This window comes from Podarcis pityusensis (assembly GCF_964106645.2).
Source record: "Podarcis pityusensis genome assembly, chromosome: 12".
In the NCBI taxonomy this organism is placed as follows: domain Eukaryota; kingdom Metazoa; phylum Chordata; class Lepidosauria; order Squamata; family Lacertidae; genus Podarcis; species Podarcis pityusensis.
Window position 1 is genome coordinate 57,207,556 of NC_138037.1, and position 20,377 is coordinate 57,227,932.

The 20,377-nt window shown below is 40.8% G+C and overlaps 1 protein-coding gene across 15 annotated transcripts in view; it reads right to left on the reverse strand.

Moving 5' to 3' along the window:
- The window catches only part of TPK1 (thiamin pyrophosphokinase 1), a 244,035-nt gene that overhangs the window by 140,092 nt on the left and 83,566 nt on the right, over positions 1-20,377 (reverse strand). For 3 of the 15 annotated variants that reach the window (XR_013978378.1, XR_013978379.1, XM_080976001.1), the window contains exons 1-2: positions 19,841-20,024; positions 10,724-10,793 (exon numbers count right to left, since the gene is read on the reverse strand). Coding sequence is in view for 12 of the 15 variants with exons in the window: in XM_080976001.1 (XP_080832127.1) it covers positions 10,724-10,793; positions 19,841-20,006 (236 nt within the window). In the remaining 3 variants the exon portion in view is untranslated. Of the gene's footprint in view, positions 1-10,723; positions 10,794-19,840; positions 20,073-20,377 lie in introns of those variants that run through there. The other 12 variants (XM_080976012.1, XM_080976005.1, XM_080976006.1 and 9 more) reach the window with 8 other exon arrangements.

Below are 20,377 nucleotides of genomic sequence, written 5' to 3' on the forward strand. Positions count from 1 at the left end.
GCCTGGAGTCAAGATGTATCACGAAGGCGGCATTCCACAAACAGGGGGCTGCTGCAGAAAAGGCTCTTTCTTGTGTTGCTGCCCTCCATGCCTCTTGTGGAAGAGGACTCGAAGAAGGGCCTGAGATGGTAAATGCAGAGTCCAGGTCTAAATCGGGAGATATTGTGGCCCTGAGCTGTTTAAGGGTTTATAGGTCAAAACCAGCACTTGGGGCCTGGAATCTAATTGGCAGTCTGCGCAGTTTGGCCAGGATTGGTGTAATCAGGGCTTTTTTTCAGCCAGAACTGAGTTCTGGCACCTCTTTGGTGTGTTCCGGCACCTCTGTAGCATTATGGCACATCGGCACATCGCTTGGGGCTGTGGGCCAAAGGCGGCCGGCATGGCACTCTTCTGTGTTTAGTGATGGCAGCTTTGGGCGGCACAGCGCTTTATGTTGTGCAGCAGAGGCTGTGGGCAGCATGGCGACTGGTGCAGTGAGGCAGAGGGCAGTGGCATAAGAAGGTTTTTAGGGGCTATCTCCCCCCCCCATGCTCAACAACTTTGGGTGGGTGCTCCCCCCTAAAAACAACTTTGGGTGGGTGATCCCCTAAGAAAAGGTCATCAAGAGAAAAAAAGCCCTGGGTATAATATTCTCAAACCATCTTGCCCCAGTGATCAACCTAGCCGCTGAATTCTGCGCTGGCTGAAGTTTCTGAACTGTCTTCAGAGGCAGCCCCACATACAGTCATACCTCGGGTTGAATGTGCTTTGGGGTGAGCACGTTTGAGTTGCGCTCCGCGGCAACCTGGAAGTAATGGAGTGTGTTACTTCCGGGTTTTGCCGCTTGCGCATGCGCAGACGCTCAAAATGACGTCACACACATGCGCAGAAGCAGCGAAAAGCGACGCGCATGTGCGCAGACGTGCCATCGCTAGTTACGTTTGCTTCTAGATGTGAACAGGGCTCCGCAGTATTCTAACCTAGAGGTTACCAGAGCATAGACAACACTATAACTACGGTAATAACATGCAAGACTTATTTTCCTCAGCTATTCTCTCTCTCACATACCCCAGTTTCTAACATTTTTGGTTTAGGTTTCGTTTTGTTATGAACATTCTTTATGGAATATTATTACTATAATCAACAGTGCCTCTGAGTAAACTCAGCTGCTTGATCTGTCCTTCAGAATTTATATATGTGCTATGTGATCTGGAAGGGGGGGAGCCCTACAAGACTTTGGATCTTCCACCAGTCCTAAAATAAATCGGACATAACGGTTAGCTCTTTGGTTCAGGGCAGCTGATGACTACCAGACTGGAAATAGATATTTTTTGGCTTACTCAATAATTAAAGATGAATGCATTCTTCTGGATTGCTTGTTATATTGCCTTTTAATATCAAGAATCCCACAGTAAATTCTTAGCAAATGTACCTTCCATCTTACTTTCCATAATCTCTTCAAAAAAATTATTTCATTTTGAATCTGCATATGTCTAATATGCTCACACAGATTAACAATTTTGTTGACCTACTGCCTTTAATAAATGTCACTTGATGCCAAGCACTAACCTTTGCTTAAGTCTGCAGTTTTTAAGCTCAATGATTTGGCAGACATTGGTATTTTAAATGAATACAACTTACTTTGAAGTTACATAAGTTAAGAAGCTATACCTAATAAAAAGCCAAGAAAAATAGTATCAGATTCTAAAAATTGCTAGCACTTGAAATAAACACTTGAAATTTCACCACATATTCAGAAAACAGCGGGGTGATCCCACTTTCATTTTAATTTAGTAAAAGTTGATCACTGTGATGAACTGGACAGTGTTGGAAGGCCTGAAACGGATCTCTGGAAGTGCACAGTTTGTGGTCTCTGGAGTTAAATAGAAGCCACTGAGATAAGAGTCTGTCCCATCTGCAAAACCTTGCTCCTTTATGTGCACAGTCCTGCCCGGGGTTCAGCTACTTCATCATCTAAGGGTGCTTTTCCAAATGGAGCCTAAGAAACATTAGCAGATCATACATACATAAAGCAGAAAACCTATTAGCCAACTCATCAACATGATGTGGCAAATAATTTCTTGCTTTGGCAACTGATAGGCATCTGATTGGCCAGAATGGAGCAGAGTACTGTGCTAAGATGGACCTCTGGTCTGATCCAGCAGAGTCGTTCTTATGTACTGCGTGTTATTTTATTCAGCATCTGTTGTTGTTGTTTAGTCGTTTAGTCGTGTCCGACTCTTCGTGACCCCATGGACCAGAGCACGCCAGGCACTCCTGTCCTCCACTGCCTCCCGCAGTTTGATCAAACTCATGCTGGTAGCTTCAGGAACACCATCCAACCATCTCATCCTCTGTCGTCCCCTTCTCCTTGTGCCCTCCATCTTTCCCAACATCAGGGTCTTTTCCAGGGAGTCTTCTCTTTTTTTTTTTAAAATGATATTTATTAAGAATTTTAAAATTACAGAAAAAACAAAGAGAAAAAGAAGAAAAAAGACAAGGGAAAAACAAACAGCAATCAAACAATACAAATCGATAAAAATCAAAAACAAAAAACAAAAACAAAACACATAACACATCAAAATCAAAAAACAAAAATAAACCACAAAAATTTAAAAACAGATCCAATATTACCAAATCCTTAACTGTCATTACCTTATTTCATCGACCTCCTCACCCCTCCCTTTTTTGTATTCTAGTTATTAATTATCACAGCAAATCCTTCCCATTTTTCATAATATTCTGTCATTAAATTACTTTTATCTATTTTAACCTTATCTTACTAAAAAAAACCCTAAAACTTAAAACTTAAATCTTATTTATACCAATTTCTCATAACCATAACATATTCTTGCATAGTTCTTTTTAACATTTCTGCTAAAGCCAAATAATTTCGTTCCAACATTTTTCTAATACTCATTAATTTTAGAAAACATTCCTAAATAGAATTTTTGAAACTTTCTCCAATCTTCATCCAACGTCTCTTCCTCCTGGTCTCGGGTTTTGTCAGTCCTTTCTATCCCATCCATCTAGTTCATTTACCTGGTAACCTTATGTCCGAGGCCCTTAAGTCTCTTCCATGTCCCTTCCGCAGATCTTCTTCATATTTATACCTGTACTTTACTTTGTCTTCTGCTCCTTTCACTCGTGGAGACTCCAGCTTGACAGCATTTTTGTCCCTTCTCGACAGATCAGCCCCTTTTCCATAGTCCACAATGAACTCCATGTGGTATTTAAAAGCATGTTTCAAGGTCCCTCCAAAATTGAGGACCCCCACAACTCCAAACTCCTCCCGGCCCAACGCCAGACTTGAAAAGTCAAAACATCCCTGCATAGGGGGGTCTATCCAGCCCCCTATCTCCAAGCCAAACAAGACTCTATCTCTCCAAATCTGGCTTTTTCCAGGTTCAATCGTCAGATCCAACAACTCATGTTCCTGCTGGGTCACGGTTCCCTCCATCTCTGCCTCCCGGGGTCCAGCCACAACCTCCTCCCTCATCTGATCTGTCAGAGCACACTCCTGAATTGATTCCTGAGTGGGTTATATATAGATACCCACTACCTGTCCAAAATTTCTGATCGCAACAGTCATCAAATCCATCTTCTCATGTAACTGTTCCAATAAAGCACTTGTCTTGCAGAAAGCACGCACCAGAGCCTCTGAGTACATTGTTATGCAAGGTCAGAAGTCTGTTCCCACGATCTTAATCTGTTGCAGCTGCAAAGCTCCCCAGTTCAAATTTAATAACAGTTTCACAAGCTCCCTCTAGGGGAAGAACTTCTCTTCTCATGAGGTGGCCAAAGTATTGGAGCCTCAGCTTCACGATCTGTCCTTCCAGTGAGCACTCAGGGTTGATTTCCTTAAGAATTGATAGGTTTGATCTTCTTGCAGTCCATGGGACTCTCAAGAGTCTCCTCCAGCACCATAATTCAAAAGCATCAATTCTTTGGCGATCAGCCTTCTTTATGGTCCAGCTCTCACTTCCATACATCACTACTGGGAAAACCATAGCTTTTACTATACGGACCTTTGTTGGCAAGGTGATGTCTCTGCTTTTTAAGATGCTGTCTAGGTTTGTCATTGCCTTTCTCCCAAGAAGCAGGCGTCTTTTAATTTCGTGACTGCTGTCACCATCTGCAGTGATCATGGAGCCCAAGAAAATAAAATCTCTTACTGCCTCCATTTCTTCCCCTTCTATTTGCCAGGAGGTGATGGGACCAGTGGCCATGATCTTCGTGTTTTTTTTATGTTGAGCTTCAGACCATATTTTGCACTCTCCTCTTTCACCATCATTAAAAGGTTCTTTAATTCCTCCTCACTTTCTGCCATCAAGGTTGTGTCATCTGCATATCTGAGGTTGTTGATATTTCTTCCGGCAATCTTAATTCCGGCTTGGGATTCATCCAGCCCAGCCTTTCGCATGATGAATTCTGCATATAATTAAATAAGCAGGGAGACAATATACAGCCTTGTCGTACTCCTTTCCCAATTTTGAACCAATCAGCTATTCCATATCCAGTTCAAACTGTAGCATCTTGTCCCACATAGAGATTTCTCAGGAGACAGATGAGGTGATCAGGCACTCTCATTTCTTTAAGAACTTGCCATAGTTTGCTGTGGTCGACACAGTCAAAGGCTTTTGCATAGTCAATGAAGCAGAAGTAGATGTCTTTCTGGAACTCTCTAGCTTTCTCCATAATCCAGCGCATGTTTGCAATGCATGTTTGCAGCGCATGTTTGCAATATTCAGCATCTACAATTGTCTTTACCTGTTTGACTGTGCACCACCATGAACTTTGGAAAGGGAGCATAAAACTGTAAAAAGAAAAACATCCCACTAATGCATGTTACTGCCAATAATAAAATACATTCTGGGCTTAATGAACATTTATTCAAACATTTATCCAGAAGAAGGTCAGGGTGATTCAGTAAGGGAGCTTCACAGATGGGTTTCAAACACCAGCACTTGTGCCTTTTAAAGTTATAATAAGGCTCTTTTTAGAAGACACAGAAATGAGAATTATGTGACAGTAATTGCATTTCTCACAGCCTTCAGCTTTCACATCCTCCATTTTATAACCAGGAAATCTACAATCAATAACACTGTGCAGTATGTTTCTATTTACCCCACTTATTCTTATACAGTCAAGAGGGAGTGATAATAAACTACATAGATGTAGGAAGCAAATCATGAGCAGAAAGTTACTTGTTCCCATAAGCAAGGCCATAACAACTGGGTGTTCTTAGTTCTGGTCAAAGAGAAGATTTCCAGCAACAGAAGCCCTGGGCAAGAGTGACCGAAAACAGAAATTTTTCCTCTGTCAGTTTTTGGTCAAGAGCTTTCCCCATGGATGACCTAGTAAGTGGGAAGCAGCACAAACCTATACAGGACTACTCACCAGTAAGAACATTGAATTCAGTAAGTCTTAAGGCTCACCCACAGCCTAGAAAGCACAAGTCCAAGAGGTTTTCTTCTCTTGTGCTTTCTAGGTACAGGTCCAAGCAGTTTTGCGTTTGCCCTGCAGCTTTCCTCAGGAAAACACGCTCTTTACTACTGAATCAGAACAAACAGCAACCTGCAGAGAACCCAATTGCTGTTAACTCCAATTTGGCAGGTAAACTGCAGCTTTTCTTGAGGGGAAGAGGCGGGACAATCAGAAGTATGGATGAGCCCTTACTTACAGATAAGTGGGAATGAGACTGATTTGCTGACAACCATTATGTAAGAGTATTCACTAGAATCTAGACTGAATGAAGGTTCCCCAATTATTTTAACACTAATGGGAACACGGAGAGCCCTCATTCCACTGATCAGGTGCACACACATAAAAAACCTGGCTACAACCAACGTTAACATTTTTATACATAGAGTTCTACATCTACTTTGCCTGTTTTTACCACAAGGTACACATTTCTAAATGTTTCTTACATATTTTCATTCATTTCTTTTGAGTTGAGAGCTGTATTGCAAAATTTGGAGATGTGAAAAATCCAAAGGATAATTACGTTTGGATTTTTCACATCTCTAAATTATGGAGGATAATTACATTCCAATTCATATACTAGACAAGGAGGTGCAAATTAATTTATTTTTCATCCTTAATATTTTCTGAACTGGGAATTGCCATATCAAAGTATGCACACATAAGACACACACTTCAGTCCTCCCAATAAAACAATTGAGGGGGGTTCCTCCCCCCCATTGCCATTCAAATGGTATGTGTGCACTGTGTCATGTGATCAATTTTGTGGGGTGGGGCATATCTCCCCTCCAATATGTTATTCAAGTTGGCACCCCTGTTCCCCATTATATATCAATGCTCTGTAATATTAAACAGAATGTAGCAGCCTCTGCCCGTGAGGAGTTATCTGTGTGTGCTCCAAAGCTGCTGTACCCACACAGTTAATTAGTAGTAAATCAAAATGTATTTCTGCTCCAAAACATTAGGTAATTGTTGGAGAAGGAGGATTTTTCCAGTAAAGCAAGGGGATATTGGCCTGGAGCCAAGAGGAAAGAGTTGCAGCTTCCTAGTTGTGAGCACCACTTTGCCTTCCAAAAGAAACAGTGGGTACTATTTAATAAATAGTATGTGGATTTTTGCCTGCTTCAAAAATATCAAAGTAACAGGTCTCTGAATTGGGGGAGAAAATTAAAGAAGAGGAGATTAAGCTGAGGTTTTTTCCCCATCTTCTTTCTTTCTTTCAAAAAATCTAATTAATTTGTCAGTGTTCTCTGAGAAGACAAGCCTTTAATAAAACTGCATTGAGAAATGAGAGTGAAGGGGAACATGTTAAAAAAGTAAATTAATAATCTTTTCAGCAGGCTGAGTTTTCTTAAAGGCAAATAACAAAATCTAGCTGGATTTGTTGTACAAAAATTGAACTTTGATGATATAATATAATCCCAAGGTAAGAATGCTTAAAGGGCCAAGTCTATGAAGAGTGAATAATTCTATTCACTTGCGATACAACCATCTAGTTTTTCTTGAATTACCTATTTACATTTATGAGAACTTATTTAACATATAATTACATTTTTTCCATAGGAGCCGTATTTGTATAGTGTGCATTAATGAGTTTTAAAATAATTATGTTTATTCCATAAGAGTGGTATTTGTATAGTGCACATTAAATAGTTTGAAAATAAAATGAGCTATCTAAAACATTATTTCCCAGTTGATTCTGTCTGCAGAATGCATTATGCTTGTCCCAAAGAAGTGCTGACTACTAGAACAAAATCCAGATGCAGGAAAGCAGATTGTCTCTGTGGCCAGGAAAATGCACAGGGGCTGAGGTCCAAAGGGTTCACAGCACATCATGCACTTCTGGCTCACTTATATGGCACACATGTCAAACTTAAATTGTATCATCAGAGCCCCAAGCCTCACCTTTGTGTCTGCTGCTAGCAGAGAAACCATGTTATATCATTATGTCAGGACATGAAGAACTCTCTCACCCCCGTCAAAACAAAGCTAAGGGCTCTCCCCCCCCCCCATTTTCTTAAATCCAGAATTTAAGGGCTCAGAAAGCAAAGACGGTTTGCAGAAAGAAAGAAAAATGAGAGCTTCATTAACGTGTAACTATGAAATTTTGGATCCCCTCCAAACCAATGTCAAAGTTGTGTGCTTGTTTTGTGCCATCTTGTATCGCAAACCCTGTGTTTTAAAGCTCTCAACAAACTGAGTATCAATTACTGTACCCCAGGGGGACACAGGTACCCTCTCAAAAGCCAACATTGTCTGATTCACTTCAAAGCGGTGCCAGACTTTTGCACTGCTTGGAGCCAATCAGACATTGTCAGATTTTGAGTGCAGTTAGCTACAGTGGCATGAACTAGGAACTCAGTTTTTTAGTATCAATTTCTCATTTTGGGAGCAGGATTTGTGATGCAGAAGAGTTAGAAAGTATTGCAAAGTTTGACACAGTTTTGGAGTGAATCAAACAACGTTGGCTTTTGGAGGGATACCTGTGGCCCCCGGTTTGAGTATCAATTACTCAGGTTGGGATGAGGTACCAAACATAGAGTTTGCAGTGCAAAAGCAATCACAAAATTTTGGCACCAGTTTGAAGGGGGTCCAACATTTCAGAATTACATGTTAATGAAGCTAAAAACAAGAAGCAGGGAGAAGATGGAGTTATTTGATGTCACATCCACACCACACATTCAAAACACTCTCATACCCCTTTAAAAGTCATGGCTCCCCCCCCCCCCAAGAATCCCAGGAACTGTAGTTTGTTAAAGGTGCTTGGAGTTGCAGCTGTTGGAGGTAAACTACAATTCCCAGGTTTCTTTGTGGGAAGCTGTTATGTACTGAGTTGAATAGGATCCAAACTGCAGCAGTCTGATTGGTCCTAGAACAATAGGATCCAAATTGCAGCAGTCTGATTGGTCCTAGATCAACGCAGCAGTATGACTGGTTGGCAGGAACCACCCAATCATGCTCCAGATATAAGTGAATCCACGACCTGATTGGCTTACTGTAGAATTCCAGAATTAGCCAATCATGTGCAGCCCATTGTGTAAATAATGTATATAAAGCAGATACTTTGAGGGGACTTTCATTCATTCCTCCTCACCACTATGAGCTGAGTAAAGAGCATGAAATCACTTTGCGACTCTGAGTATATTTCAGAAGCCATGACAACTAAAGTGGTATAAATGTGCTTTAAATGTCTGGTGTGGATGTAACCTAAGTTTAAGCTTTGCCTCCTCTGACAGAGACTTTCCCAAAACTCACTTCTTATGCACTTTATGCAAATAGGATTGTGTAAGGGAAGGATTGTAATGGAGCTACTTGCATAGAGCGGTTGAACTGCATAAGAACCCTTTAAACCAGGAGACTCTGGGGGTGAGGACGATCAACATTTAGAAAAATTGCTTCAAGCTACTCTGATACCACAGTCTAGAACTCTAATGAATAAATAAGAGGAGGCTCCTGCCAAAATCTGTGTTGCCATTCACAATGATAAGGCAGCTTTAAACAAGAGCCCTCTGCCTCTGTCATTATTTGTGGATGTTACTGGCCATTCAGCGATGAGCTCAGTTTAAAAGCTGGGTCCGCTTAAGAAATCAGCTGTCACTTCTCCATGCTTTTAGAGGTCGCAATATTACACAGACATTCTGAATTATTAAATGCAGAAGGGGAAAGATTTTTTTCACAGGCACAGTGCTTCTTTTGCACAAATCATTCCCATAATTGCTACACTGAGAGCTATTATGCAAAACACAGTAGCAGAATGATAAGAGCCATGATTCCTTACCTGTATTCTTCTATGAGGATTTAAATACCACTTTAAAGGGTTAGCATAGTATAACAAAATTGGTTAGCAGTTAAGAGCTAGGCTCAGAAGCAACATTCCCACTCATCACCTACGATGCCTCCTCCATGCGCCTTAAGCCTGTCAGTTAATGCATCACTATATAAAGATTGAAAGAGAAGGAGTGAGACTATAAGGAAGAAACATACAACTCTGGAGAAAAGGGCAACTTGTCAACCTCACAAGCAATTATGGAAGAGAAAATTACATAAATCCTTTCCCAATTCTAGAAGAAAGCTCCTTCAAAAACAACCAATTATATATTTGGGGCTTTGTCAGGAAAAAAGGTGGGGTATAAATAAATACATAATAATTATAATAATTTGTGCTTTTAAAAAATTAAGAGTTGTAGTATCGCTTCATTTTTGCTAGGTGAATCTTGATCTTGATATGATTCTATTTGCTTTAATATGCCATAGCATATTAATCTGCCCTGAGATCTTCAGATGAAGATATATATTTGCATTCTGCTTTTCCAGCAATAAATGTTGAGCTCAAAAATGCTCACAATAATCACAATAGCATTTTTTAAAACCTCAAACATTGCAATCATTATAATATCAAACACAATGACATATAAATAAAGCAAACAAGAGCAACAGATTCATCAAAACAATACAATTCAATAAAGTTACAATAACTCATACTGTTATCAGGATACTTGCTAATCATGTGGAACCTTCCTCTAGACTAGAACAATAAAAATGGATTAGCCGTGCCCTATGGTTATCAAATGCATTGTTTTGCAAAACTACAATGGGTGGAAGCCTCTTTCATTGTTTATAAACTATAAACACTTATGCAGAACTATACATTAAAAAACCCATTTGGGATGGGCGGGCAAGGTTGTTAAGTCAGTGACAGCTGTTGTCAGCTTCAGATGTAGTTGGAGGAAAAGGATTATCTGGAGTCCTCTTATTGAAGTTATAACTTATTGCATTTATCATTGGGCTCTGTTAGCACAGGAAGATCCTCTGGTACAGATTTAACATACTTCTTGAATCAAAAAGGCAGAGTTACAAAAAATGGCATCCCACATAGAGTTCTTTCACATAATGTGTAGTAAAACCTTTCTGTGTTGTGACATCATCACACTGTGTGCTCCGCTTCCCTTGCTCCACATCACTGAGTGCTGCTGTAAGGACAGGAAAACACACAATATGACAGCATCACAACAGAGGGTTAGTGATCCAACATGTTACAAGAGAGAAGAGAAGGACTTGACAAAGAGATGCCAGTTGCAGCAGCAGCAGCCTCATGTTGAACAAGATCTGTGTTTCTGACCCCCCTCCTTGCAAAAAAGAGGGGGGGGGAAACAACCCAATGGAGCCAAGAGCTTTTAGAAAGCTGCAAATGCAAGTTCATCAGTGCTCTTCATGAAGATAAAAAGGGGGAAATTATCTGCACAGATTATTATGGATGTACCTCTCATGGCTTCCTTCTGTGATATGATACAGACGATTAGCACCTCCATCAGCACATGCTCTCAGAACAGCTGGAAGGAAAGGGAGAAGCTGTCAAGAACCTGACATCATAACCAAGTAACAAATTTATTTACATGGAAATGTTTCCTACAGCACAGCATAGCTCTGTGCCAAAATGACAGAAATACTTATTTCGTGAAACCATGTACGCACTGACCTTCAGCAGGGCTTCCAGGACTGTTTACAAAAACAAGATGAAAAACACAAGTAAAACATAACGTGCTTAAAAAGAAAAATAAATTAAAATACAGTCAATATCAATCACTACAAGTATAATGAACACTGGTGGTAAAAGAAAAAGAATGAGAGAATTACACCACCTGGGTATCACCAGCCATTACTGCAAAGGGGAGCATGGCGCCAGTTAAGGCTGGGCGATGTCAGCTTTTCAATACTGCAATGTATCACCAGCCAAACATCATGATCTGGCAATATACCACAATGTTGAAACGGAGGAGGAAGCTGCATTGCCTAGGAGGCCTCAGCAGTCCTTAAGGCAGAGCCTTCCAAATTGTGTGTCACGACACTTTAGTGTGTCAGCTGCAGTGTGTAGGTTTATTGCGCCAAGGCTCCCCATGTTCCTCCTGGGCCTGGAAAGGGGTTAGTTTAACCTCTGGTTTGCTAGTAAAACTGAATTACTGTTTTGCAAAATGATGCATATCTAAAGAGTATGTCACCAACATGAAAAGTTTAGAAAGCTCTGCCTTAAGGCTTTGGCAGTCCTTAAGGCTTTCATTTCCACCTTCAACAGATAATGAAAAGTAATAATTGTCCCTATACCAAACATAGTTAAAATACACATCAAACTTCAAATATTTTATATTAAAAAACAGCACTTCAGCACAGCTGGGGCCATTTCCTTTTATAAGTTATGAGGTCATCTGAAACATCTTAATTCTTGAAAGCAGCATAATAAAGTCTGTTAGCTCATATAGGCTGCTCATCCAGGAGAGCCAGAAATTATTATTTTTTTGCTAACTGGATTTCCTCCCATATTTTTGCTCTTAGCACTTCAGTTTCCCTATACTTTAAAAGTTACTTAGCAAGTACGGTAATTATCCAAGTTACTGATCTTTTCCTAGAATGTTAATGATTCACATCAGTATGAACTAGGACCAAAGGTTTTCTCGCTAAATAGAGGCAGTTAACTGATGGGGAAAGGGTCAATAACTGTATTATTTTCATAGCTATGGTTCAAATTGTGCTTGGTTTTCTTAAACAGCAAGTATTATAAATAGGAAGTCTTTCACAAATGGGAGCTAGAAAGGGAAAATAACAGAATATAGAAAGTGATTACTTTCGATGCCCTTTAGAACTCCACAGATGAGGCTGCATTATCAATAATGATCTCAGAGTTAGAGTCTTTGGAAACTCAGCAATAATTCATACATGTGTATTATTATTATTTCTTACAATAGTGCCGTGATGTAGAAGTTTGCTGGCCAAGACAGAAGATTGCATAAATACACATGCCTTGGCTGTTATATTGCTTACAATCTTCCATTGGCACTAAATGCTTCCATTGCTTGTTAACATGATTAAGTATCATGGGACGTCAAGAAGCACTTCAAGCACTGCATTTTAGCTGCTCTCCCAAGATGCCTTAAGCCAGGGGTTCGCAAAGGGTGTAGGGATGGCAAGTATGGCAGAAAGATTCAAGGACAGTCAAAGAACTATTTAAACATTTCAGTGTAGTACAGTATCAAAATATTTTTTTAAAAAATCTGTGTAATATGGATAAGACATCTTTTCAAAATGAGAGCAAGAACATCAGGTGATACTGAGGACAATCAGAGCTGTCATCCAGAAAAGCTGTTTGAACAGGGCTGGATAATAGCAATGGCTGTTCTAAAGTTCTCCGTGACATATTGTTGTAAATAGGGATTTTCAACTCTGAAAAATATGAAAGATCAGAAAAGAGAAAGCCTTCTTTGAACTAATGAGGAGATGAGAGTTGTCTCAAATTAGACCTAGATTACCGGGCAAAAGCAAACTCACCCCTCACACTGAGTTTGTAAGAGGCTTGTTTATAATTACGGTATATTTTGGGAATAATTCATGTTACTATATCTGCATTGCTTTATACTTTCTGGATGTCCCATGATCATATTATAAAAGTAGTTGCGTTCTACGTCTTGCCAGAGTGGTGCATGCTCTGGTTATCTCCCGCTTGGACTACTGCAATGTGCTCTACGTGGGGCTACCTTTGAAGGTGACCTGGAAACTGCAATTAATCCAGAATGCAGCAGCTAGACCTACAGACCTACATTGGCTCCCAGTACTATTCTGAGCACAATTCAAAGTGTTGGTGCTAACTTTTAAAGCCCTAAAAGGCCTCGGTCCAGTATACCTGAAGGAGCGTCTCCACCCCCATGGTTCAGCCCGGACACTGAGATCCAGCACCGAGGGCCTTCTGGCGGCTCCCTCATTGCGACAAGTGAGGTTACAGGGAACCAGGCAGAGGGCCTTCTCGGTAGTGGCGCCCTCCCTGTGGAACACCCTCCCATCAGATGTCAAGGAAATAAGCAGCTATTTTCTCTTTAAAAGACATCTAAAGGCAGCCCTGTTTAGGGAAGTTTTTAATATTTAATGCTGTGTTGTTTTTAACACTCGATTGGAAGCCGCCCAGAGTGGCTGCAAAAACTCAGCCAGATGGGCGGGGTATAAATAATAAATTATTATTATTATTATTATTATTATTATTATTATTATTATTCAAGTACTGCTAGGAGTTGTTTCTTTTTGTTTTCCAATGTATTTCTTATCAATAAAAAAAAAATCAGTGAGGCATTCAGCAAATTTTTATTGTGAAAGTGTGGTCCAGAGAAAAAAGTTTGAGAACTTTAAGTCTTAAGTGCTTAGCTAAAAATACAACAGATCAATGTGAAAAACACGCACCTGCAAACACAAGTATCATATAAGCTTCACTCATCAAGGAACCACGGTTGGCTGCAGATTCCTGTTGAGTACATACTCCATGGGAAGCTAGCAATACGTGAAATGGTTACCCAACGAGTCCCAGTGTATTACCTTCAATTTCTATTTGTTGCTGCCAATTCCACAATCCTACTTCACAAAAGGGAAAGGCAGCAGCTACCTTGGTTCTCTCCAGCCTAGTTACTGCAAAAATGCAGTAAGACCTGCACCAGCCGTTCATACTTCCAGGAGAAGAGGCTGACCAGCATTGCTCTCCCCAACATTTGCTTTTTGCTGCTGTCAGCCTTCTCTGGAAGAGAGGTGCAGGACTCAACTGTATGTCATCTACTCTCCCCTCTGAACTGTGTTTAAGCCAGACTCCTTGGGCTGCAGCAAAACTGGTACCAGAAACTTTATTCTCGGTTAACTTTCGTTTTTGCTTTGTATTTATGTACTTAAGTTTACACTGTGTGTGTGTGTGTGTGTGTGTGTGTGTGTGTTTGTAATATTGAATTTATTATGTCTTTGCTAAATTGTTGGTTTTTGTTATTTTGAATTTACTGACATGTTCTGCATTTTTTATGCTTGAATTTCCAATGTCCTATATTCTAATATTTCAAATGTTTGCTTGTAAGCCACTTTAGGCATTGCTCATTGTGGAAAAGTGGCATATATGTAAAATCAACCAATCAATCAATGCTAACCCTCTGTGAGCAGTTAGGCAGTTAGAGACGGGAAGCAGCATAAGTTGTAACTTGGAAACCCACTTGACCCTCTCCCCGTTAACACCTGACTGTCCTATAGCCAGCAAGTGGTGACAGACGCCGATTCTTTGGGTGCTGAGGATAAATTTTGTTCCAGCAGTAAAACTAGAGCCACTAGACACTAATCTAAATTCATTTCCCTAATGTTCCTCCTAAAGTTCCAAGACAGTAAGAGGGATCCCCAAAAGACTCCCGAGACACAATTCAGCCTCAAGACAACATGCAGTGGTAAATTTCATGTTGTGTGTTGTGTGAAGAAGTACTTCTGTTAATACTGAAATTACTACTGTCAGTCAATTCCAATGTGCTCAGATATTTCCAGAAAAAAGAATTAAAATTTATAATTACCCCCCCTCTCCCAAGTTCAAAATTTTATAAACTTCTATCATGCCTGTCTCCCCAGCCTTTTTTCTGAACTCAAAGGTGTCACTTTCCTTCATCTGAACTTTTAGACATTTTATTAAACAGTTAATTCCTGACCTAACAAAAGAGGTGTAAGTGCTCTATTGTACATGTAACGAAGTCATTCCAAGAAAACATATAAATCAAATGACAATTTAAAAAGCCAATTGAAAATGTGAATTGCAGATTCATATTTCCCCCCAAGGCAATTATTTAAGTCTGTCAGTGAGATGCAGATGCCTGTGTGCTGACAGCATTTCTGAAGTTTTAAAATTAGGTTGTTTAATAATTCAGTTTGAGTGTGTACAAACGCCAAGTTTTGATCACGGCTTTTTTCCTTCTTCGTTGCCTGCTTCTTTGTTTCCCCCCCAAAGCGGCTTTATTGATTTCTGACAACAGGAAGACAAGCAACTCAGAGTATGATAGAATGCCCCCTGCCAAAAGTGATTTTAATTGCGATTCAGAATTTCCATCACACAGATTTTAAAATTGAAGAAGCCTGTCTATGTTGCACTGATGCAACTTGTTAAAAAAAGAGAAAGAGAGAAGAAATTAAAGAGGAAAATATCAGAAAAATCATACACACAGTATTTGGTAGTTCACTGTGAATGTTGTAGAGGAAAAAGTACACTCAGTTCAACTTACTGCAGCTCACCTGCCATTTAAGGTGGCTCACCAGGGGCTTCATAAACTTCATCTTTTTGCTGTTTTATTAGGACTGTAAAAAAGAGGTGGGCTGCCATATCTCTGGCAGGCTACAATATATGGCTAGTGGGCTTTTCTCAGCTTGAGGGGTCGCAATTGATGCAGGCCTGGTTTAAAGTGACTGTGTAAGATCAACCTCTGCTTCAGTAGCCAGTAGTAGGGCTAAGTATTTCCTTGGCAGCTGGTTTCTTATATTTCAGAATTTATTCACACAAACCCTCCTTTACAACCATGGCTGCTGGGATACAAAGCAGGAGCTGTGATTCTAAACAGGAGCCTATATGCCGTATTGCCTTGAAAGATGCATTCCGCAAACAGTCCCTGAATCGCCCCATTTGCATTCTAGGTCAAAACATCACACATATAGAAGTCCTATGTTGGTTTCTACTTCATGGAAATACAAAAATGTGAACAAAAATGTGGGAGCAGCAGGACACAAAGGGATGCACTATCTCCACCTACACCATGGCTCCTGACAACTGGGGAGGAAGAAGGTTGGCGGTAGTGGGGAAAGAGCCTCCCCCAGTCTGCCTCTGGCAGAGCCATGCCTGTCTGTGGCCAGCGATGGTGGCAACCTGAAGAGAGACTGCAGCATAGCAGGAGCATATACTCCCCCTGCCCCCCTCCCTTCAGGCTGTCAAACAAACACACATTTTGCAGGCAGATTAAATAGTGTGATCTCGCCACCGCCCCCTAGAAAAGGGGAGGTGTACACTGTTTAAATAGCTCTGGCAGCTTCTCCGACTTTTATTTGTTTTCATAAATTGAACTAAGAAAAACGGGCAAATCGGCAAATCTAGCTTCTGCTGTTGTATGTTTATGCAGTATTCATTTAATAATGCAGACTGCATTAACTCTACTACAAATGATTGAAAGGGATAGTTTCTTATCACCATAGACTACATTTCACTACAAATCTCCTACCCCAGGACTCTCCCCTAACTCTATTGTCAATTATGACTTTCTTCCACTGAACTCTCAAAATCGTATTGTTCCATTTTTCTTAGAAGAAGATTAGAATATTATAATACATAAATCTAACCCAACTGAAAAATAATCCAAAATAACCTGTTTTTCATATGAGGAATTTTAACCTGAAAAGATACCTTAGTTGCAAGAGGCACTATGCAAACTATGGATAGAAAACATATACTACAGCAAGCTGAATATTCTAGCCAGCACAGAATTGTTTTCTAGAATATATTTTCTAATTCATTGACAGGGTACATTCTACTCCATAGTTCACCTCACATATGCCTGTATATTTTTTCTCATCTATGGTCTTTATTGAGCTGGTACGCTCTTGCAGAGCACGTCAAAGGAGGCAATTTCTCCTTTCAGATCTCATTCAGTTCTCATATGCACATAGTCTGTTTCGGTGCATGGCAGTGCACCCAGGACACCTCATTAGTTTGTGAACGAATATGAGAACTAAATAGGCAGAACGCGGAAAAAAGAACAGGTATATAAATAAAAAGGAAGGAAGGTAAAACGGGCAACTGGAGAAATACGAAGGAAGAGAACGTGCTTGAAATTGTCAACTTCCTCTTTAAAATAAACTAACAAGATGCCTGTCACTACAACAGGCAAAATGTGTGTGAAAGTAAGGGACCTCATGTATGTGCCACTAACCCTTAAGAACCAGCTTCACCTTATCTGCATGGCTCTGTTTCAAGATTTGGTTCTTTGTCATATACAAGTGTGACAGAATCTTGGTAACAAGAGACAAAATTCAAACACTGCACAAATGTAAAAAACAAAACAAAATCCTGTGTCAAGGAATGAAATGTAATAGGAAGGCTTTCTATATTTGACATATACGGAGGAATATTCCAGGATCAATTTATATTGCTTATGGTCTTGGCTTGCTGTTTATTTGGCCTCAAACTAAGCTCCTAGGATGGGATACAAAGAAGAAACATCTGTGGGTGGAGATAACGCAATGAAAGGCACTAAAACCTTGCTTCCTTAGAACACTGGAAGATCATGAAGTACCATGTTATTTGCATAGAAATGTCCTGTTTTCTGTTTCTTCATGATGTTCAAGTGCTGGGAAAGTGGTAAGGAGTGCTGAGTACTGGCATGCACACCAAATATCTCTAACAGCCCATCCACTCCACTGCAGGGTGGGCATCAATGGGCATCAAGAATTTCTTTACCACGCTTTGCCCTCATAGACTCACTGTTACCCAGTTCAGACAACCATTCCTGCCTTCCTAAACCATGGTTAGGGAAGCACTCCCTTCCCTTCACATTCTGGCTTTGTCATGAACCTCCTGACTTGTATTAAACCAGATTCTCCAGTACATCTGAACTATTTAAGAATAATGTAGAAAATGTTTTAAGGGGAACTCAGATACAACTTTTATACTCTTAGGAAGGTCACTAGGAAAGTCAGACGTCAGCACTGGGCAATTATCTCTTCAGCTATCACAACCAACCTCTAAATACTGTATATGGGAATTAGTGCGTTTCTGAATATGATAGGAAGATACCTTGAGTGCTGACAGGTCCTGGCAATTTCCTACTCATCAGATATTTTTGACATTTTGAGATTACGTCTACAAAGATTTTATAAATCTCAACATGATTTTCTTGATGGAGGATATTCTACCCCAATATTCTGATGGTCCTCTTTGTGGCATATTGGTTAAAGTGTGAGACTAGGATCTAGGAGCCTTGGGCTCAAATCCCCACACATATCCTTGCAGATATGAGAAAATGTATGGAATAAAGGACATTTTTCCTTGGACAAATTGTTATAAAGTAAGGTAGCGCATGGCACCTGTACTGATAAATAACATAGATTACAACCACCCCAGCCTTGCATATAAGCACTAGCCTATTAGCCACAGACAAGACACAGAATTGAGCGCACAGAATTCTATGCAGCAGTGGTCTGGCTGGCAGAGGAGGGAGAGGGTGCCCCCCCCCCGGGCATAGAAAAGAAGGTATTTGCTACCAAAGGGACAGAGCTCTCCCTCCCTCTTCTGCCAAGCCCCTTTTGCAGACTTATTCAGACTTATTCCCAAGGCTGAAAAAGCTCACAACTTGCTATAAGTGTAAAAAAGGGGGAATGGGCTCATTCACATGGAATGTTTCTTTGAAAAATTTATACATTATTTGGAAAATGTTTTTGATATCCATTAGACCCCAAATCCACAAACCCATGGGAGAACTAACAGCTTTACAGCAGCTGGGATGCTGTGCATAAGATAGCAGGACTGTCAGTCCTTCTTTCCCTAAAAGAGTGATTAGACAAGAAATGTGATTTCATACTTATAGAGAAATTTACATATTACAACGGGCGAAGGAAAAATGATAAAATTGAGACGGATTTACTGTAAACTCGTTGCCGTTTATTAATTCTGCAGAATGGTTTATACCGCAATGGAGAGCTTGGTGCTTTAGTTACCATAAGTGTTGCGGTCAGAAGATTTCAGTACAGAGGTACCTCGGGTTAAGTACTTAATCCGTTCTTAATCTGAAACTGTTCTTAACCTGAAGCACCACTTTAGCTAATGGGGCCTCCTGCTGCTGCCACGCCGCCGGAGCACAATTTCTGTTCTCATCCTGAAGCAAAGTTCTTAACCTGAAGCACTATTTCTGGGTTAGCAGTGTGTGTAACCTGAAGCGTATGTAACCTGAAGCGTATGTAACCTGAGGTACCACTGTAATCTTGTCTAATTCACTTGTTTATAACAGTTGCCTTAAGGATGTAATCCTATACATATTTACCTGGGAGCAAGTACCACTGCATTCACTGTGATTTATGTTTGAGTAGATAAGTATAGGATTGCAATAAATGTCACTCCCTGCCTTTTAAATGAATTGTTAAAACAAAACACCCACCTACACCATGAAGTTTGCTAGGTGAGTTTGGGCTGGTCTCCCTCTCTCAGCAGAACGTGCCTCACCAGGCTATGTGAAGCTACAACAAAGGTGGGAGAACACTATTACACAACCATGAGCTCCTTGGGAAAATATTATAAACAGTTGAGAAATAAGATTCTCATTTGTTCTTATAAATTACAAACATTTTATCCTTCCTCCTGCGTGGCCTTGCTCCCTTAACTCTTAAGGATGATTTCCAAACGACATGGAAACATGCAGCGATCAACATAACAACTCTAGGCTCCACCCCACAGATTCTACTTGACATGGGGTGTGAACAAGCTAGAAAAACCATTAAACAAAACGCAAAAGACACAGAACGCCAAGCAGATCTAGCCGGGTCCCCCAAATTCTTAATCAGTGTAACCAGAAAATACCTCCTCTCCCAGATGCCATATATAGCCAACCTGGAAATTCCCAAAGAGCGAAGGGCTTTCCCTCTGGCCCGTTGCCAGGGCCTCCCTTCAGCCACCCAGGAAGGCTGCTGTCAGGCTTGGGGAATTCTTTCCTCCCCGGCAGCATCAAGGATCGAGGAAGAAACATGAAAGTTTGTATCTGTAGTTTTTCTTCAGACAAAGAAGCCAGTCCTTAACGCCACAGTGACGCTGCTCCCTGGCCTGTGGCCCTACGGAGGGGCTGAGGAGTCCCTTGTCACTGAGCCCTTGGCTCTTGAATTCTAACTGAGCGGCGAATGCGCGGGGAGGTGGCGCTTCTGTGCTCTCCAAGGACGTCTTTGCTGGCAGTTCTCCCCCTCAAAACTGGGCAGCTCTGGGTTCTGCTGTGATTCAATCCTGTCTCCCTCTTCTCCTGAAACTAGTGGAGAAGGGGGGCTCCCCCCCCAGGGAAGCAGAGGAGAGGGAGGGGTGAAGCCCAGCCCCCCTCTTCAGTCCAGTCCCTGACCCTGTCCGAGGAGA